This window comes from Meles meles, chromosome 1 (genome assembly GCF_922984935.1).
Source record: "Meles meles chromosome 1, mMelMel3.1 paternal haplotype, whole genome shotgun sequence".
NCBI lineage: Eukaryota > Metazoa > Chordata > Mammalia > Carnivora > Mustelidae > Meles > Meles meles.
Window position 1 is genome coordinate 4,863,850 of NC_060066.1, and position 22,177 is coordinate 4,886,026.

A 22,177-nucleotide genomic window follows, 5' to 3' on the forward strand; every position below is an offset into this window, starting at 1 on the left:
TGGGAGGGTGTGTGTGATTCTAGGCAAGTTGCTTATTCTTTCTACATCTGAGGCAAACTCATCTTTAAGATACAAATATTACTGTGGAAAACTCACAGGTTTGGGGTGAGAAGTAAATGCGTTAATATATTGAAACCTGCAAGATAGTGTGAGGCACAGGCCAGCCTCCCATGAGCTGTTACACCGTCTGGTTTCCGGTAACTGCTGATCCCCTGCACAGGGGTACCTGCATCTTTAACCCAGACTAGCTCCTAGAGGAAGGGAACAGAACAGGCAGGAGGCCCTTATGGCAATCCAGGCCAAAACCCAACGGAGGGAATGAAAGCAGGAAGTGGGGGAGTCATTGTAACAGGAGAATAAATAGGTCTACATGAAGGAAAAAGTCCAAGGGTGACTCCTTCTGTTTTTGATGAATTAGGGAATGCATGGCCTTTCTCAAGTTACCTTAAATGGCTCTGTTGATATTTTCTTAGTCTTCATCTCAAATATTTAACCAGATTTGATGTACTTTACTACATGATTGCAGAGGGCTCTCCCTAAGTTGACTAGGGCTCTGAGCATGACTCTGGTCTCTGACAGGCTTTTGTAAAATGACTGAAGGCAGGAAGTCAGTCTTCAGGGATGAAATCTTCCAGAGGCCGTTTCTGGGCTTGGCAATTGAAGGAATCACAGAAGGACTGGATATTGTGATTCCCTTCTCCAAAATATCAGCCTGTTCTCCCCATCAATGTCCTCTTTCCTTCCAAAATGAGCAGGCCTGAAGGAATATTCCAGACTCCACACTTGTTATCTCCCGTATTATGCATAATTCAATGTGTTTGATAGTTTCTATCATCTTGAAAAATCACTTTTCAAATACTGAAATAATAAAAGATCCATCAAAGAACAGTGGTGTAATATTACCTTCTGTTCCCATGGAGACCAAGTCGCTGGTGTTCAGCTGTGTGATTATTAATGGCATTTGCCCGTGTACCGTGTGTTGGCTCCGCCTGGTAAGTAAGCCATGATTCTCAATCATCACCTGCAATGTGTTCAACCCATTTCAACTTATATTTATTATTGGGATCTTAGAAATGGTTTTATTTGCTACTTTGGTTCAATTTCATTTTCCCGTAGGGCGTATTGCCAATGCCAGGTAAGCTGTTCCTGTGTTGCTGAGGCTGATGGGGAACCATATGTGGGATGTGTGTGTGTTCGAAGGAGACAGATCATTGAACAGGGTCTCTTGAGTGCAGGCTCAGTGACCGTAGCACACATCAGGAGCCCTACGTGGTACAGTGCTCAGTTTCTGCAAAGGTCATCTCTTTGGAGTCTCCCATGATCTGCCAGCATTTCTCAGCCTGAGGCCCGTGTTGCAGGTGGAGAAACTAAGGGTCTGAGAGGCTGGGCATCTTTTCTGAGGACAGTTATTGACCTGAAACTCTGGCCCACCTCCATGTAATTTTAAGTAATGGCTCTATGCATTTGGTGAGTTGCACTAACTTATGTGGTAGTTATCAACAGAACACAATGCTAGCCGCACGCACTGCTCTCATGGTTAATGTCTTTGCACGGACCAGCACGTGGTGAATATTGAGTAAGTGGTAGTGCTTGTCTCCTGTTTTCCTTCTCTTGTTTTTTTTTTTTTCCCTGTTTTTAGCACAGCTACAATTAGGGGTAGCTAATAGGGGTAGAATTATTACCGGTTTTGCTCATGGGCACAAAAGGTTTTTGGTTAACTCAAAAGCTACGTTTGGATAGATTTGGTTTTTGTTTTCTGCCAGAGTCTCGTTGCTCACATCTTTGGAAGTAATCTCGGTTACCCCGTTTCCATAAACATGGAATTTGCATCCATTAGATTCTCTCGATTATCCGTGGCACAACGGGGTGTAGGTTAGATGTACCTTCCACAGATAGTCGCGCTGTCGCTTAGAAGAGAGACGTCGCTTTTGTTCCAGGGATGAGAATTCTCTCCACTTAAAGCCCTGCCCAGAAGAAACACTCACTTTTCTCTCTTCTTCCCATGGTTCTTTCATAGCAACAGCCTGTATCTTATCTTGTCCCCAGTTTGTCCCCCTCACTGCCAAAGCATCAGGAAAGGGACCGCGTCTTTCTTCAACACTGCATAGGCAGTGTTGGACATGGGAGTGTGCTCACTCCTTCTTCCTGTGCAAAACCGCCATGAGGGAACAGAAGAGTAACCAGGTGAGAAAGGGAAGCCACAAGGCTGATTCTCCCCATCTTATGGAGGAGGTAGGTTATTGAGATTCCGAAATCAGTTCTTCCAACACTTAAGCTAAAAGCTCTTTCCACTGTACCGCGTCATTGTCTAGATAGGAGTATCCAGAGGTGCATGGGTAACTCTAGCCAGAAAGCACATTTTCCACGTAGTTACCACTTGTTTAAATGTAGATTGCAGCTTGCCAGGTGCCGAAGGGTGATGGCGCTTCTGACGACGATGTTCACGACGGCCAGTGCTTGTGTCGATGGTCTCATGAACCCTCACAACAAGGACGAGGCTACTGCGGTTGTAACTATGTCATTGGGCAATAGGCACTGAGATGTTGTGTTATTTGCTCTGATTCACACTGCTAGTAAGTGAAGGAGTTTGCTAGACTCCATAGCCGAGGACCGGAGTCAACTCTAGAACCCACTAGTTATGGGGTCTTGGGCCTCGGTTTCCCCCTTACAAAACCCCGAGCCTTTTGGCTCTCTTCCAAAGACATGGTTCATGCTATGTGAACATGCTTCTTGTGGCACCAGCCAGGACACAGGCTGCTGCAGGTGCTTGGGGAGCTGATTCCCCCTCTCCAGCATCTCCTCCATCACCAGCTGTCCAGCTTGGCATAGAAGCCATGAACAGCTTCCAGGCGCCATCTTGCTCATGATCGTAAACAGCGGAATGACCACATCTCTTCCTCCGGTGCGTGAGAAAGGCAGAATAGGAGAGATTTTTTTTTCTTCCTGTTTTCCCCTCGCCCATCTTTCAGGATCCAGAATGAATATTCCTTTCCCCAGCAGGCTCGGCCTGACTACCCAGACTGGCTCACTGCTCTCACGCTGCCCGTGTGGTGCATGGCCCATCCCGTTGGAGACCCTTGTCTGTCTCCCCTGTTAGACCAAAGGCCCTGGGGCAGACCGTGGCTTCCTTACACGGTGGCCGTCCTCGAGTGGGCGAGCACCTGCGCTCGGCAAATGCCAGACGCTTGAGTGCTTTAAAGTCTGATCGAAGCCGGATCCCTGAGTGCGGCAGAGACTCCGTCTTGCACTGAACTCCCTCCACCCAGTCGCTGTAAATCGTGTCGATGGTGGCTTCAGAGCTGTTTTTGCTGGAGTCACTTACAGCTCTGTTGGCGATGAGCAACCCCTACCACACTCGCGCGGACCTCCTCTTCCTCAGCTAGACCCAGTAGTGCAGCCCTCTGGACTCTTGCCTTCTGACCACGGTGGGTGCAGACGGGCTGCGTGCCTGCAGGCCCGGGCTGTGCTGGCTGTCCCTTTCACTGTGGCAATCGTCTACTCCAGAACGTATTACTGGAGACAATCTCATTCCTCACTGACTCTTGCCATTCTCTCTGCCTCCCTGGCTGCTTTCTCTGGGTAGCAAAGAATCCTGTTCCACATCGATCTCATTCACTTTCCCTGGAGAACTTTCAGTGAAACCGATGCTCCTGGCAGCCAGGAAGTCTGCATGCGGCATCAGGGACTACTCTAACCTTTGCTCAGCCCTGCCTCTGTGATGGGAGACTTCAGGGGTGGAGGTGAGGGAGGGGAGCATGCACAGCTCACGCCTCCCTCCCAGGACACCCGGCCTGCCCTTTCTGAGTCAGCACTGCTATGACGAGCTGTGGGAACACGATCCCTGACTTTCACTGTGCTCTCTGTCCCAAAGGCCTTTGGCCCTGGTATTACGCCGAGTCTCATCACAGCCCCGGGATGGGTTAACCCCTCTCCTAGAAGGGGAGCCTGGGACCCGAGCCTGGGTGTAACCTGCTGAGGCTTGTCCCCTGGGTCATCTTCAGACACGGGATTCAAGGCTCCCAGTAGGAGTGTTTGGTGCGCTACCTGCCAGCTGTCTCCCGCCATCACAGCAGGGAATTCACGGAGACAGAAGGGCTATGGTTCCATGGCTCATATTCTGGCCACACTGCGAGCTTGCAGTTTAATGACGGAACAATATTAGCTAAACTTGGCAGAGTCCTTACTCTTTTCCAGCCTGTTGTAAGGCTGTGCACACGTTCTTGGATTTACTCTTCCCTCGCTCCCTATGAAGAAGCTGGTAGTAGTTCCCCCGTTTTACAGATAAGGAAACTGAGGTCTGCAGAGATCCGTTGGCCCAAGATCAGGAAGGTTGTGAGTGATGGCGCTGGGATTCCAGCCTCTGGGGAGTTCATCTCAGACACTGCATCTCCTCCCCTGTTCCTGGGACCTGGGCCTGGGTTCGTTGTTGCTGATTCGAGTGAGTCTCCAGGAACCTCCGAATCATCCTGGGCCCCTTCCTCTCTCGCATGCCGATGCCAGAGACGGGCTCCCACAGACTCTGTCTGTAATGGATCTTCGTTTCTCCGTTCTCACACTGCTCCTCTTCCCTCTTCCGCCACCTGTGTGGACGTTTCCCGGGATACAACACGTGGCTTCCGGACTTAGCCGCTTTCTTTGGGTTCTCCTCCCTCCAAGCTGTTTCCCCTTGGCTCCCACGAGCTGGTGAACCTGAAGATCACTCTCGTGACCAGGAAGAGAGGCCTGGGTGCTGCCTCGGGCCTCAAAACCTAACCCCATCTTCATGGGTTGTCCCTGAAAGCACACTGCCAACATTATCTTGATTTTGTTTTTCCTTCTGCCCAAGGTTGGCCTTCGCCTATGGCTTGTTCCGCCTCCTACTTTCACCCGCTGATTTCTTTTAAATACTAAGATGGCTTTCCCTGACCAGCTCCGGAGGGATGCAGATGTCTTACTGGGTGCCACACGGCATGTGTGTAAACTTGATCCTAGCACCTCCCGAGCTGTACCCAAACCGGCTGTCTCTGCCACACACACCTGACCTCACAGGCCTTGCACCCAGAAATCACATGCCAATAATCCTCTTTATTCCCTAGCCTCGCCCAAAAACAACAGCCACTTAAAGACTCTTGAGTAAACGTGGGATGAGTGACTTGGGCACCACATTAGCACTTCTTGCACTCTCTGTAGTTCTAGAATATTGCTGTTTGTAGTGACACTCCCCGTGACCAGGCTCAGGAACATCCTGAACTCTTCGTGGAAGAGGTTTCTCTGCCTGAGAGCGGAAGTATTAGTAGCAGCGGCATTTGAGTGGAGGAAATGACGGAGTAGCTCCCTAAAGGGAGGCTGTCTTGTTGACTGGGAGCAACAGTGTGGGGCTCTGGGCCGTCTGGGCCACGGGTGCAGGGAGGTGAAGGCACCGAGCCTGGGGGCAGACAGCCTGGGTGAAAGGCCAGGCTCAGGGTGCGATCAGACTGGTGTTGGGCAGTGAAGGCCAGGCAGGTAAAGCCGCAGGGAAAAGGGAAAAGGCTTTGGTCTCTGGAGTGGAAGCTTCCGGAAGGGAGTGGGGACCACTAGCAGAGTCTCTGGGTTGGGTCCAGGGAGCAGTGTCCAGGGCTTATGGGGTGCTCACATCCATCAGCCCCTCCTGTTCTAAGCGGGCCCCAGCCCCATGGGGCTTGCTGTCTTCTCTCTGCTCTCTGTGAGCCCACGGCCCTTGTGGTCCAGACAGCCTGCCACTGCACCCCGTTTCCTCTCAGTTCATATCCCCTGCCCTTCTCTTGCTTCAGTCCCCAAGCCGCAGCTTGCCAGTGAGATAAACTCCCACAATACTGGATCCTCAACAAGCTGAAGTCCTATCTCCAAAAGATGTTTCTGCCAGATCGGACAGCCAAGTCTCAAAGAGTTGAAGACATCCCTTAAAACAAAGGCAAATTACAGGAAATTGAAAACAATGGACAAAATGTAACTGCCGTCTCCCGTTGCTCCATCTGCCCACCTCCCGTGACTCCTGAGTGTGACCTGCCGACGAGGAAAGAAAGCCGAGATGATGCTCTGTGACACCAGAACGGGATTAATGAAAGTAACGAATGAACCACCGTGATGATATTATTTTATTATTGTATCTACTATTTATGAAGTAACCAAATAATGCATTAACCTCTTCCAGTCATTTGATTTGTTACAGAACTGGCTCTGTCAACAATTGCATGTTACAGATGGCGTCGCATTCCGAAATTGTTTTTAATGGAGTGTTTTTGATGGAGAGACTTGGCGTGTCTACGGGGGCAGCTCTGGCGACGTTACAGTTTGCAGACCTAGTGTCTCAGTTTGGTTCAATCCTGATGATGGACCAGACGCTCGTTCCACACGACACACAATCTCCCGTTTTTCAAACATCACGCGTAGCGACTGCTGATTTTTAAGAGACGTGAACACAGCTGATGGAGCTGGAGAAGAGTATCTTTCTTTTTTTTCCCCCCTTTAAATCAGAGCCTTCCTCCAGCTAGACTGGAAACCTGCGTTCATCAGAAAGGTGTTTGGGGTTTTGTGACGATCTGACAGCTAAATGGCTTGTTCGGTGTGAGTTGTATAATGCTGTTCTCAATTAGATTAAATATTAAGAATCCCATTTGCCAACTGCTAACGGAATTGCTGAACACTGCGCACCGTTCGGGGAATTGCTCTGAAGAACAAATGGAAGTCAAATACCAGGAACTGGGAGTGCTGGCGCTGGAAACGTTTCAGTGGGTAGATCCGACGCCTTCCACTGCAGCGTGCTTGGCGTTTTCGTGCTGGCGCGATGTTTTTGCCTGCGGTCGCCTCCCTTGAGGAAAGTCGGGTCTGCAGCGTCCTTGTTAGTAAACACAGAGGCGAAGGAGCATCTTCACACCGCTTGTAGACTCTGTGTGCGATCCTGGAAGGAGAAGGGCCAGAGGGTCACCTGTTAGGAAGACTGCCAGGAAGGGGGTTGTGGCCCCTCTGACTTCCTCTTTCTGTTCCTCAATCTTCTCCGCTCAGAGAAGAGCCGGTCGGCATGCACACAGTTTTGGCGTGGGTATGATGGCCAGCATCCTTGCTCTGCCTCGTCCTCCCTGTGCTTCAGGACTCTGCCATCTCTCCTGCCACCCCTGCAGCCTGGCGGGCCCACACCTCTTGCGTGTCCCCTGATGCAACAGCCTGTCCTTTGCCAGGTGCCCATTCTTTGGCAGGTGCCCTTCTAAGCACCTTGCTTCTGTGACCCATCTTCATTGCTCCTCAGTGCTTGGAAACAATTGCCTTTATTATAGGAGAGGCAGGAAAGGATCGTAAATACACAGTGGGCTGTCTACCCCATCGCAGGTGCTCCCCATGTCCGACAGAGCACTACCGTGTAATAAGCCATGAGTAGACGCAGACCAGCATGGACGACAAGTCAGATGCCTCAGCCTAGATCCAGAAATGTCGCAACGCAATGTCAACACAACTGTCTTCATGGCCATACATTTAACAGCTTCCTCTTGAACCTGAGGCAAATCAAGTAATAAGTTACACAAATACTCTTGCTTGGTTTCTCCATGGCCATGGTTATCCCAGTGACAGCGCGACTTGCTTTGAGCTGGTTTCCTAGAGGAGTAAACATTCTAATATGGTAATATGGGTGCAGTGGCCTCCCATTGCCTTCATAATCTCTCAGAACAGACACCTGTATCAGCAGAGGCCAAGAGAGGACCCACGTCCACTGACCATCTTATACAGGGAAGCAGGTGTTGGCAGTGGGTAGGAGTGTGGGCTCGGGGATCAGACTCTCCTCATTCAAGCAATAGCCATGCCCTGTACCGATCATCTGACTTTGAGACAGGCTGTCACCGTTGTTTCCCCACCTCATTCTTGAACGTGACTCTGGGTGCTCTGTGCATCTCAGATAAGGAGGCTTATGGGGAGACACATGGGTGTTTGTACATTTGCTATCAGAACATGGAAACCATGTTCAGTGCTGGTGTGTCTGGTCTACCTTCCACATTCCTGAAAGAACGAGCCATGTTGAAAGAGCCCACCAGATGTGCCAGGAGGAGAGCCAAGGACCAAATCCACACGTGCAGCCTCATGGCCCCCAGTTGGAAAGTATCTATATGAAATGCTGAGTCTATATCTGCCATGGTGTTTGTTGAAGGAATTTGATGCCGTTCATAAATGAAATCACAGAAGCATAGAATTTGACGCCTTGAAGAGACCATAGTGAACCAGTCCAGCTCCCCCAGTAGAAATGGTGACAACGGTCACGATGTCCCACTGAGGTGGACAGCTCGCTCATCCTGCAGATATGTTGGAGTTTATGGTCTAGGAACTGGCTTGTGGGGATGGGAGTAATGACTGCCTGACCCTTCATGCGCTGCACAATGAATCCAGCATTTCTGATGACCATTATCCCTGTTCTCACTGTCTTGCCCTCAGTTAGGAAGACTTGGATTCTGGTGAATTTGTAATTGTGCCCTATGGGATGAAAGAACATAACTATGCTATTTTGGAACCCTGGACTTGTCTCTTAGTAAGATCTCTTATGGGATCAAGGGCCATTTACTTAATCTCCCTGGGATCATTCCACTTTTGTAAGTTTACATTATGATTTCAACTTCCCTGAAGGTTTGGAGGATGAGATGCAGCAGCTAGTGAGAAGCCAACATCTTAGAACAGAGCCTGAGCACATGCCTTCCCCTCTCCCCTTAACAAGAGTACTGGCACACATTTGGCACCCTTCTTATGCATCTCTGAGTTCCTGAGAATTGAGTTTCGATGAACGTGTTGTACCTGACCCTCCATGACCAGATCCCATCTGTCCATCTCCCACCACGTCCTGCTTTTCTCTCCTGGACTCATGTGCCTTAGCAACATAGCATGGACTGTGGTTTCCTGACCTTTACTTATTAATTCACTCTGTGTCTTTGTTTCTGGTGGTTTCTTGCTTGACATGCCCTCTCTTTTCCCTTCTCTGCCTACCTAACCATTCCTTCAAGATTCAGCTGCAGCGTCATCTTTTCTAGGAAACCTTCTCTGCTTACACCCTTCCACACACTCAGCATCATATGGTTTCTCCTGGTTTGACGCCTACGTGTGTCCCTGGTTCTTCCAACCGGAGGATATGTTCCTCCAGGTGAGGCAGTGCAAGCTAATCTCTGCAGTTCAAGTGTTCATTTATTTATTTTTTTAAATTTCTTTCTATTTATTTTATATTTTATTTCATTTTTATTATTTTATTTTATTTTATTTTTTCAATGTTCCAGAATTCATTGTTTATGCACCACAGCCAGTGTTCCATGCAATACATGCCCTCTTTAATACCCACCACCGGGCTCACCAACCTCCCACCCTCCTCCCCTCCAAAACCCTCAGTTTGTTCCTCAGGGTCCACAGTCTCTCATGTTTCATCTCTCCATCTGATTTCCCCCAACTCCCTTCTCCTCTCCATCTCCCCATATCCTCTGTGTTATTCCTTATGCTTCACAAGTAAGTGAGACCGTATGATAATTGACTTTCTCTGCTTGACTAATTTCACTCAGCATAATCTCTTCCAGTCCCATCCATGTTGATACAAAAGTTGGGTATTCATTCTTTCTGATGGAGGCACAATACTCCATTGTATATATGAACCATATCTTCTTTATCCATCCATCCACTGAAGAGCATCTTGGTTCTTTCCACAGTTTGGCGATTGTGGCCATTGATGCTATGAACATTGGGGTACATATGGCCCTTCTTTTCGCTACATCTGTATTTTAGGGGTAAATACCCAGTAGTGCAATTGCAGGGTCATAGTGTAGGTCTATTTTTAATTTCTTATGGAATATCCACACTGTTTTCCAAAGTGGCTGCACCAGTTTGCATTCCCACCAGCAGTGTAAGAGGGCTCCCCTTTCTCCACATCCTCTCCAACACTTGTTGTTAACAGTCTTGTTAATTTTAGCCATTCTAACTGGTGTAAGTTGGTATTTCAATGTGGTTTTGATTTGAATTTCCCTGATGTCTAGTGATGATGAACATTTTTTCATGTGTCTGATAGCCATTTGTATGTCTTCTTTGGAGAAGTGTCTGTTCATATCTTCTGCCCATTTTTTGACATGATTATCTGTTTTGTGTGTGTTGAGTTTGAGGAGTTCTTTATAGATCTTGGATATCAGCCCTTTGTAGTGCCATTTACGAATATCTCCTCCCATCCCTAGGGTGCCTCCTTGTTTTGTTGACTGTTTCCTTTGCTGTGCAGAAGCTTTTGATCTTGATAAAGTCTCAAAAGTTCATTTTTGCTTTTGTTTCCTTTGCTTTTGGAGGTGTGTCCTGAAAGAGGTTGCTGTGGCCCATGTCAAAGAGGTTACCGCCTATGTTCTCCTCTAGGATTCTGATGGATTCCTGTCTCATGTTGAGGTCTTTTATCCATTTCAAGTTTATCTTTGTGTATGGTGTAAGGGAATGGTCGAGTTTCATTCTTCTATACATAGCTGTCCAATTTTCCCAGCACCATTTATTGAAGAGACTGTCTTTTTTCCACTGTGTATTTTTTCCTTGCTTTATCAAAGATTAGTTGACCATAGAGTTGCAGGTCCATATCTGGACTGTACTCTGTTCCAGGGGTCTATGTGTCTGTTTTTTGTGCCAGCACCATGCTGTCTTGGTGATCACAGCTTTGTAGTAAGGCTTGAAATCAGAAAATGTGATTCCCCAGTTTTGTTTTCAAAAAATTTTATTTATTTATTTAACAGAGACAAGAGTAAGCAGAAGCAAGGGGAGGGGCAGAGAGAGAGGAAGAAGCAGACTCTGGCTGAGGAGGCAGTCTGACGCAGGGCTTGATCCCAGGACGCCAGGATCATGACCCAAGCTGAAGGTGGATGCCAAAACCACTGAGGCACACAGGCACCCTTAGAGCTCAAGTGTTTCTAGCACAGGGATGGGCACTCAGGAGGCAGCAGAAACAGAGTAACTGGGATCATGATGATAGCCTTGAGTTGGGCTGACCCCACTGACTTGGTGAAGAATATAAAGAAACCCAGTGGAGCTCTCAATCATAATCATGAACCATGTGAAAATGTAGTTCTCTAAAACCAAGTAGATATATATTAGTAGTATATATGCATTTACCAGCAACATCACAGTTGTGAAGGTAGCCGACAAGATGGTATGAATTGTTCAGGGCCAATATATCAACTTATTTAATTCCTAATGAATTGTTAGCTTTTAAAGTTCTAAACAGGTCAAAAATCTCTTGGTAATACAGGAATTGGCCAGTTTATCAACAGAAATGCCGTGAGTTACATCAGCAGCTCTTCATCATGAGTCTTATGGAGCTCTTAGCTGTAGTAGTGGTAAGACTAAGGCTGTTGTGCTCTGTGGAAGGAAGAGAATTACCCCCCATCACCCTCACTCTTGCCCCATGAGGACAGCTCTGTCCCTGTCCAAGCTGTTAGAGCTGGGGAGTAGCAAAGGTCAGACATGATCCCCCGACCCCACGTCATTCCTGTAATTCCAAGTCTACCAAACTGGAACTCTGTATGGGACTCTGTCACTTTGTCCCACAAAATACAAGTAAAAAAAATGCACATCACAGTGATGTTGAAGCAAATGAATGAAAATGGTATCTTTTAAAACTTGCTGTTTAAAACAGGTTTATGCACAAGAAAGAAAATAATATTTAGGAATCAGGAATGAAAACAACGGCCACTGGTCTTCTGAAGCCCTCTGCCCAACGCCAAGCAGCTGTCCTTGTGGGCTCCCTCCGGTCCTGAGGACCAGGCGGGTACCGTGTCCACAGTGGGACAGCGTGAGCAACGGGTCTGCATCCTCAGAGATCAGATCTGCCATCGGGTGTGAGGGGAACTAGAACGGAAGAACATCTCCTCTCCACCTGAGTGCTGAACCAATCCAAAAGGAAGACGAGAGACAAACTGGAGATTAAACGAAGAGAGGACCTCATTACATCTTTGATCAGGGGGGCTTCCGGATCTTGAACTCCAGAATGAGCTACACTGGACAGAGGCAGGCCTTCCCTGCAGAGACCTCCTCCCCCAGGCCTCTGCCAGGGCCAAGGGGGACAGAGACAACTGCCTCCCAGGGCGGGGAAGGGAGCTGCTATCAAGAAGAAAGACAAGGAAGAACCCAATTTTTTAATCCCCAACTCACCGTGTGTCCGACAAATGGGCAGAGAGGAGGCTGACGTCATGCCGATGGGCACTTGTGTGCACAGAAAACACAGCCGGAGTGGAGAAGCAGGGTTCCACACCCACATGTGCCTCTAGACCCCCTTGCTGGAACCCTCTGTGACCGCTTCCGGCGACGGCCCTTTAGAGAGTTCTGGCAACTCCTCAGTGTCACAACAGGGCACTGCCTCTCTTCCAGCCGGTGCTTCAGTCAGCCGCATAGACGTGTTGTCCCCTGTGGGAAGGTAGCTGGGAGTATGCCAACTCTTTCCTGTCCCCGATTCCCAGGAGTGGAGCTGCAGGGACAGCCATCATACGGAGGGAGAAAACAACAAGCCACATTCACTTCTTTCATGGCCAGAGCTACACAGAGCTGTCTGGTCGCTCGGCGGTCACTTGTGTGACCCTTCAGTGCTGGGGGAACATGCAGGTGGAGGCAGGCAGCAGGCACGCGATGTAGAATGGAGACGTGCCTGGATGGGAATGTAACGGATACCAGGACCTGTCCACCCCCTCACCGACCCCCAGGCCCTACCTGACCCCCTCTGTCCTGCTCTAGGAAGCATGTAGGCTGCTGGGAAGAGGACAGTCAGGGCAGCTTAGATCAAGTCACACTGAAGTGAAATCATCTGTGATCGCTATAGTTCAGCTGTTTGGGGGAAGGCGTGTTTGGTGTTCAACCCACAGCCGCAGCTGTGTGTGTGGGGCAGAGAATCGGGCACTGCTCCCCAGGAGGGCAGCGGGCTGGGGCCGACCAGAGGAAAGAATGGAAAGATGAAACTATTTTCCAGGATCCCAGCTAGTGGGTTGCAAAGCAAATGCTAGACCAAAGGGGTTTCGATTCTCTTTGGAATGTATAGAGTGGGGTTCCTTTGAAAACCTGGGCCCTAACCGGGATTAGAGGCTTCACCCTTCTGCAAACTGGACATGGAAACACAGGCTAATACTACATAAACCTCCTCCAGCCCAGTTCCCCGTGTAAGCTCAGCGCTGTGAGGCTTCCCGCCAGCCCGGGTCTGAACTGCTGACCCAACATGTGCCCTCAGACCTACAGATGAATTACTGCTCTGGGGTTCAGTCTCCCAGGCTACAAAATGGGGGGGGGGCACAGTTGTATTTGTTTTATAGGGTTGGCATAAGAATGAAATGATTAATATATGTAGAGCACTTAGAGAATGCCTGGCGTAGACAGGGTCAAGTAATACGCATCAGCTGCTTATTAATGTTCTCATTGTTTCCTTTTGATTAAAAAATAGGATAATAATGAAAAAAAAAAAAGAACCCTGAATTATCAAGAGGAGGGATCCAGGGACCAAAACATAATACCAGGCACACAGCAGGCATCTACTGACTAGTGGCTACTATTAATAGAATTCTAGATGGCGAGGTCTGATACAGCTTGCATTCTTATTTCAAAAATAAATATATAGAATATTAAAACCCAATTCCCTTTATGCGTCCTCCCACAATTGTAACACAGAAGATGTACTGATAGTTCTGTACCGAAATGTGTCTTAACTTCCACGGGCGTGTTTGTATTAAATGAAAAGTTATCAGCGTTTACCACGAGCCAGATAAATACCGGATTGTGTTCGTATCTCGTATAAAGCATAAATAAGTGTGTTTACATAAAGGACACAAAGCTCCAGAACATGGTTTTTGTGGCAATGTAGCAAATCCCAAATTGTGGGAAAACCCACGGTTCTAGGAAGGAGGCGGTGACGGTGACCTGGGCTTTCCATCCAGGTCCGTGTTGTCTTGTGCTCTTCAGACACCCACCCCCCGCCAGAGGAGGCAGCAGCTCCTTCGTTCATTCATTCTTTCTTTCATCATCAAAATCCTATGTGCTGTTTCAGGTCCTAAGACAAATGACGAACTGCTCCTGCTCTCACGGTGTTGAGGGAGGTTGGAGACATCGTGGTGGTCCTAGGAGTTGTGCGCAGGACCTGGGAGGAGGGAGGGAGGAAGGAGAAGCTGCACAGAGGAGAAGGCGTTTGACCCGAATCTTGGTGGTGAGTTTCAGGCAGCCGGGGGACAGATCCTTAAAAGGAGAAAAGCAACTAGAGGTCTGTTGTGAGGCAAGATGCAGCAGACATGTCGGGGGGACTCCCGGCTTCGAGGGCGATGCCAAGGAACTCGAGCTCCGTCTTGCAGAGAACGGGCAATGCCATAAAGTAACTTGCACGTGCTGGAGTTTTGGAAGGAAGGTAAGACCAGCGCAGTGGGATGCCTTAATCATTGAAGTCAACGATAAAGACTCAAAATAGGGCAGAAGCAAGAGCACGGTAGAGGCAGGGCCTTCAAGACTTCCTTACGGATTCTGAGGGGAGAAAGAAATTTGGAGTCTGGGAGAATGTTGCAGCTGTCGTACATGTTGGGCCAAACGGGTCCACCAAGGACGACCAGAGGAAGAGAAGGATTGGGTCAGGGCGATAGCGATTATCTCCTTGTTATATGCCTCTGACGACAGGCAAGCTGCCCAGCCAGCACCCTGTAACAGAGACTAGAGCCCCAGGCAGGAATTAGATCTGGAGGTGTAGATGCGACCTGACAGGACCTTCTTCTGGAGGAAGGTCAGCGTTGATGGCAAGCCTGAGTTCTCTGCTGTGTAGTGAAGCAAACCTTCCGAACACCGTAAGCACTGAGTGTGACCCAGGCACTCTCGGGAGTACTTCGGCTGTACTGTTCTCCCCACTTCCCATCGGAAACGGACACTTCAAAGGACCGGGGGCCAGCCCGGTCACACCGTTCGTGAATGGTTCACCCATGAGCACAGAGCAGGCCTGCTGGCCTCCAGATTCTCTGTTCTAATCAAACCATGTCCCAGCAGATCTCCCAGAGAGCTTCTGTTGAGTTAAAACCCATTTTGCGTAGGTTTCTAAGTGGATCGTTGTTGACGTTCAAGCTGCGTAATCTGTAGACGTGTTCCTGGAGGCCATCGATGGGGGTGTCTTGTCCCGCCCACTGACATTACCCTGGGACGTCGCCCGAGTCTGCGTTCTACCAGAGCAGTCCTGCTTGATCCTTAAGAGCCACCTTAAGAAGCCGTGTCATGACCATGTCCTCCTTACCCCGCTGTGTGCCTATTGTTTGTGGGCTGGGCCCTGGCTGGGAGCGTCCCATCGTGAGTTCAAGCTCAGCCTAGTGTTCTGCTGGTCCGGTGTGAGGCCTGTGGGTCATTGAGGGTCTCCCTTCCAGACGGGGGCTGGGGATGGGGGGGCAAGGGAAGGGCGGTGCTGGATGCTCCTTTCACTGTGTGGGGAGACTGTGCTTTTCGGGCCGCCCCGAGCGAGGCCCATGGGAGTGTGTGGGCTCTTCCACACTGGCCCACGCTGGCTGTGCAAGCCCCCGGAGGTCTTGTGCACTTTCTGCAGCAGCTCACTCTCAGAAAGTTGTGCTGTCCACTCTTAGACGAAACAAGCTTTGTGTTGTTGATAATCATCTCAAGCCATACGTGTCTTTCAGGATTTCTCCTGAGGTTACCGTTTTGACTTCGTATTACCTCAATAACCACACTGAACCGATGCTATGGAAATTCCCCAAAGATTACCTTATGTGTCTCTTGAGAAAAATCCATATGATGTTGGTATCTAGTTTTATTTTTTATTGTTTTATTTAGATTCAGTTGGCCAACTTGTAGCCCAACATCAGTTTCAGATACAACGTTCAGTCATTTGTCGGTCAGTATGACACCCAGTCTTGTCACATCTAGTTTTAAAAGTCAGAGTTAAGATCAGACTTCCAAGATCCCTTGCTTTCAATGGGTCCCAAAGCCTTTTCCATCGGAGGCATCGGTGACAAGACAATGCAGTTGCGAGCAGGTAGCAGGACCAGGAAGCGGGAGGCTCGGGGCCGCTTGAAGCAGTTGGGTTGGCGGCTCCGAGCTCCTCCATCTGATGCCTTTGTTAATCCCGTCTGCTTTCATTTCTGCCCCCTTACAGCTACTGGAGGCCCTGTAGGACTTAAATTTATGCCTCAGTCCAAGCAGGCAGCCCTGGTGGCACATCTGTCCCCCACCAGGCCTGGCCTCCAGGGCTCCTATGCACGCTGGGAAGGGACTGTCCCCGTTTAGCACCTGAACTGGAGAATCACTTCTTCTGCAGGCAAAGCAGGGTGTCCTTGTACAAGTCATTTGATTCTTTGACTCACAGTCTTTTGATCTATGAAACAGAAATTGGAGTTCTTACCACTTACAATTTGATCTAATCAGATAGAGCTTTGGGGGCATGGTAAGGGACAAAAGCAAGGAACAGAGCCTTCCAGAGCATTTTCCAACTCGTGAGTGTCTCTGTGTGTGTTTCCAGAACACACATTTGTATATTAAGTGCATGTAAAACATCAATGCCTGTACACATATGGGAGTATTCTAGAAGGATCCACAGGAAATTAAGGGACTCGGGAATGAGGTACTTTATGTTGTGTTTCCTTTGGTAATATTGAGCTTGTTGCCAGATGCATATTCTCATTTTGAAAGTCAGAAGGAGAGCATCTGCTCTGTATGCTGTTTGTTGAACACCAGATGAGGTCAAGGTAACGAGAGTACATAGACGCTTTGTGAACAGTGGCCTAGGTCTGGGGAGTCCCACACACACATCCTGCGATGCACAGCTCTGCTCATCCTTCCATAATTGCACTGACTTCTGTTCCTAACATACTGGGAAGGATGAGAAATGCAGGTTTCAGGGGAGTCCCCGGGGAGTGGAGGGTCCACTGAGGGTCTCTCGGTGACTGTAGTGGTGAACTGCCCCTCCCCTCCTCAGACCTGAGACATTCATTCCCTCACATGCTGAGGTTGTTGGTAGCCAGTGGCAATCAACCAAGCCCCTTCCTGGAGATCGCTCTGACTGAGAGCGCTGCTGACCAAGGTCACACCTCCTCCCAGGGTAACCCACACTCAGTAATGTTCAGTACATAGGTGCAGAGACCTGGCCCCTCCTCCAAAACCACGGGTCCCTGCAGCTCCTGAGCTCCCTGTGGGATGGACCGAGGTCTCTGCTGTGCAGCACGACAGTGTCTTCTTCTTAGGGACCTGACTTAGGACCATCTCAGACCTAGGTGACCCCTGCATCAAGCTTTCCTGATGTATAGCACCCCGCGTGACCCACCCATCATGACACCATGATTAGCACGAGTACAACACACCCATGATCGTCCACACTCGTGGCACCATGGGGACTTCAGATGACATGCAGATGGCCATTGACCTCTAACAGACCTGTCCTTCCCCCATGGACCAACTCAGTCCTCTCTGATGGCAGCAAGTAAGGAGACCAAATGAGGCAGGAGACTGCCACATCACCAGCCCAGGAGGACGTGAAGCGGGGAATTCTACCAGCTCCCCATGCGGAGTTTCCTGTGGCAGGACGGGCAGGGCTTCAGGGGATCCTGACGAGCCATTGGCTTCCTCCCCTCATGGCTGCACGAGCTGTAGATGGACAGGCAGGGCCCATGTCCTTGAAATTCTCCAGCCCAGGACCGGCAACCTCTTCCTCTGCTGCCCAGGCCCCTTCCCGAGGGCTTCCTTTCTCTGATCCCAAAACCAATCTGTCCTGAAATTCACCCCAAGACATCATATCTTCTCTTCCTGCGAGAGGATACCCTCGTGCTCGTCCCCATCTTCTGCGGCCAGGGAACGAGGGCTTGTGAGCGGGTCCCCTGAGGCTGTCCCAGACCTTCCAGGTCGGTGCCATCCTCCTCCTCATTGGTATTATTACTCTGAATATTGCTCTTGTTATTATTTTAACACGAACATAAGACAGAGGCTCAGCCGATGGCAGGATTTTCCCCACACGGAGAGGTCGGGGAGGGACTCGAGCTCTCTCCCCCCTGGGATTGCTGTTCTCCGAGACGCCCATGGGCGACCCTCAGCGTCGGTGTCCACCCCACCCACAGGGGAGCTTCTACGTGCCGTCGGAGAACTGCATGCGGCACGCCCACCGGCGGTACCGGGAGCTGTGCTGCTTGCTCCTGCGCGCCTACGGGGGCCTCCGCGCCTACTTCCTGGCCATCATGCGGGACATCCCGGAGCTGCCGCACAGGGAGCTGGGTAAGGGGCTGCGCCCAGGGGACGCCTCGAGCTGGTGGCCCACCTGCCCACTTTGGGGCCAGACTTGAGAAAGTCTGTGATTCTGTCAGCATCCCAGTGACAGGTGCCTTCCCAGGTACGTTTTCTGTGTGTTACCTCGTTCTCGCAGGAGGGAGTTTTGGGCGTGTGTGCGTAAGCGGGAAGAAGAGGCAGGAGCACCCTGAGGCCCGTGCACTCACCCATTCATTCCCCCAGCAGGCATTTACCGAACACCTGCTGCACGTCCGCCACTCCCGTGCACAACGTCAAGTTGCTTGGGAAGGGAAAATAGTTATAAGATTGCAACTGACAAGAGTGGAAAACCCCAAAAGAATATACATATATTCTATGTATACTCTTCATATATTCACAAATACATGCTTGTATATATCTTTTATACATATTATACACACACACATATATTATATGTATATGTAATCTGCATGATTATAGAAACCTTTCAGCAGCCATCATCTGTGCATGCACATACCTGCAAAAACCCAAAAGAATGTGGGTCCTGTTTGAGCCACACAAAGTGCTGTGTGAACGTGGGGACCTTCTGTTCCTCAGAAAAGCATCCATGAGATGATATTGACCATTATCTAGTGTGGGGTCACGTGGCCCCAGATCAGGCTTACCCTTCCTGTAAATATGACCCCTTTAGGAAGTTAGACTAGAAAGGAGGCGAGTCCTCGGGAGCTGTGTTTCTTTCTGTGACTTTAAGACCATCTTGAACGGATGCTTCTTTATTGCAGTTAGAAGCGCAGCATTTCAGCACATGCCCATTTTATCGTGCTTCTTTTTTTCTTCCTAGAGTCCCTTGCTGTGGAGGAAACACTCTCTCAGCTGTGCTCAGAGCTACAGGTAATTAAAAAAATTCACCCTGTGGGAGGACAGGGCGGGTGTGATGCAGGACCAATGCAGGTCCCAGCTTGACGTAGGAAACAGAGATGAAAGCACAGGGCGTGTCAGCTCTAGCCAGACCTGAAACTGAAGAGATACTCTGCCGCCCTGTGTTATTCTTTGTTATTGAGTATCCGCTAGACCCGTCTTGTATGTCTAGCTCTCCGCTAGATGCTCTGGAAAAAATAAACAGGTTCACAGGTCTCTGTCCCTGGAGCTGACGCTACATTTATCTATTACTCATCCGTTTAACCACATGTATTGACGACCAACCCTGTGCGTCCCCTGGAGGGCGATGGAGACCTTGCATCTGTGCCCAGATGGCTTCAGCCATGGCAGGAGACTAGCAGAGCGATGACGCCGATGACAGAAACAGTAGCGTGTGTCGGCTAGAAATGCATGGAGTCTCTATGAAGAATACGTGCTTAAATAGGTGCTTGGCAAATGCATGCTGCTCTTATTTGCAGTCTCAAACATTTTCCTATCCCGCTGCGTGGATGGTCTGGGTGGGTTGTGCACACCCTCCTTATATAGCGAGAGGCAAATGAAGATGGAAACCAGCGTGACAGTCAGGCTTGGTGACACTGCTCATCAGTGCCAGCCGCCGGACTCAGAGACTGTCTCACTGCGAAGTGACATCGTCGTCTCACACTAGGGTTTTCCACCTTTGTCGCACAGTGGGAACACATTTGGGACTTCTCACCCATCTAAACCACTTGAGACAGGATATCGGGGAATGGAGCTCAGGCATTTGTATTCAGTGAATCTGCCCTGCTGGATGGAAACCACAGCGAGATACCAGCTCACACCTGTTAGAGTGGCTGTTACAAAAAAAACGAGAGACGTCCAGTGCTGGTGAGGATATGGGGGAAAGGGAATGCTCACGCACCGTTGCCGGGAATGGAAACCGGAGCCGCCGCTGTGGAAGACGGGATGGAGGCTCTTCTGACATTTAAAAATACAACCACCCGATGGTCCGGCAGTTTCGCTACTACTGAGTATGTATCCAAGGAAATGAGATCACCATCTTGAAGAGATGCCTGCATCCCTGTGTTCGCTGCGGCATCATTCACGATAGCCAAGGCGCAGGAACAACCTGGGCATGGATAAATGCCCAGGATAATGGATAAAGAAAACGTGGTGTATCCGTACAGTGGACTATGGCTCGGCCACAAGAAGAAGGAAATTCTGCCATTCACAACAACATAGGTGAATCCTGAAGGCGTCGTGCTAAGTGCAGTGACGTCAGACAAAGCCAGGTGACACGTGGTCTCCCTTACGTGCGGAATAGAAGACTGACAAAAACGTAACCCAGTGGAGCAGAGGACAGATCAGTGGTTGCCAGAGGGTGGGGAAGTGGGTGAAGGTGGTCAAAAGGTACGAGCTTCCAGCTAGATGAGGAAAGAGTTCTGGGAACAGCACATGCCGTGTGCAGACAAGTCAGCGATACTGCGCTGTGTGATTAAAAGTGACTAAGAGTGTAGATCTTCAAAGGTCTCATCACAGGAAAACATTTTAAGTCTGGACGTGGTGGGTATGTTAGTGAACCCTACTGTGCTGATCATTTCACAACAGATGCATTTATCAGATCGTGACGTCCTGCCCCTTAAAGGGACATAATGTTATATGACTAATGTTCTATTTCAGTCAAACTGGAAGAAAAGAATGTAGAAAGAAGCTCCTCAGATGAGTAAACTGTGCAGCCAGGTCTGAGAATCCCCGCACGCTGTAGTCAGGGAAACTCCGTGTTGCTGTGGACAGATGGTGGCCTGGTGGGAAGACCGAGGACAGAGCAGGAGCCTGGTGCCGGGGTGGGGAGGGTCTAGGGGGGAGGGGCCCTCTGAAGTGAGCCCTGAAGAAAGGGTAGGGGCCTCAAGGAGTCACGTGACAGGCAGTGCTCCTGATAAGGTGGGGACATGTGAGGGGCACAAGAAGCCATCTGGAGAGTGCTGGAAGGGGAACATACGGCCGGCCAAGGACTTGGATGTCAGTGCGTGGAGCATCCGCTCTCTAAACCCGCCAGCGGTGGAGGCTGTGCACCGTGTCCGGCTTAGCTGACCACAGGGCCGGATACTCCAGGAGCCGCAGCTCCCCCTTCTTCCCCAGAGGGCTCCCAGGGCAGCGTTCCCTTGGAAAAGCCCATAGGCTTTGCTGGTTCAAGTCCAGCCTCTGCCCCTTCTGCACATCAGCTGCGGGATCCCAGATGTGTGATTTAGGATCTCGGTGGCCTCGGAGTTCTCATCTGTGTGTTGTGGCTGTTGTGAGGCGACCAGGATAGCGCGCACTAGAGGACCCTGTGAGCTCACGGCTCATGGCTCACAGGTCTGGGGTGCAAAGCTGGCCTCACCCTCCAGGGCTGGCCTGGCTCAGGCCCAGTCCCTCCCAGCCTGGTTGCAGCTCAGCGTCCCAAGGAGACGCTGTTGCCATCCGTAAGCCATCGACAATTGAGTTTTTGTAGTTGGAAGAAAAAACACTGTTAGTGGCTGTTACTCACCCCACCCAGCATCTTACCTGGTGCTCCCAGCGTGGGGAGCAGGCAGACATGGGGTGGCCTATGGGTTCTCTCCTGGTTGCTGTGCCTCTCTCACTCAGTTCCCAGAACCTTCTGTCTGAAGCCCAGGAAGACAGGCTGGCCCACGGTGCTCTCACCGGAGCCTCCCCGCCTCCAGGAGTGAGGACAGCCAGCACTGACCCAATGCGTGCTCTGGGCCAGGCGCAGGTTAAATGCTTGTTCTCTCCACTCTCCTCTGGCCTCCCTGTGTCCGTGGGGACTTTGCCTTTAGGGAAACGCTTGGCCTGGGCACCCAGGGAGTGGTGGAGGGAGACAGGGCACACACACCCCCAGACTGCACAGTGCTCAGGCCACTGCCTCAGTTTCCCGCCGTGCTGCACTAAGCCAGTGACCCCGCAGTGCCTGTTGGCAACCCAAGGCTGTTGGTTCATGTGCAGAAGGGGACGGGAGTCGGCGTGCTCATTCGCTGATCTGACCAGGCCCGGTGCCTTGCTGCCCCATTGTGCCCCAAGGAGGAGAAGTGGTCAGAGTCCATGTGGGCCCCACAGAGTCCTGAGG

At 50.2% G+C, this 22,177-nt stretch overlaps 1 protein-coding gene across 2 annotated transcripts in view; it reads left to right on the plus strand.

The window, feature by feature from the left end:
- The window catches only part of FAM135B (family with sequence similarity 135 member B), a 278,770-nt gene that overhangs the window by 220,754 nt on the left and 35,839 nt on the right, over window positions 1–22,177 (plus strand). For both annotated transcript variants that reach the window (XR_006815335.1, XM_045981336.1), the window contains exons 8-9: window positions 18,033–18,186; window positions 19,019–19,068. Coding sequence is in view for 1 of the 2 variants with exons in the window: in XM_045981336.1 (XP_045837292.1) it covers window positions 18,033–18,186; window positions 19,019–19,068 (204 nt within the window). In the remaining variant the exon portion in view is untranslated. The remainder of the gene's footprint in view (window positions 1–18,032; window positions 18,187–19,018; window positions 19,069–22,177) is intronic.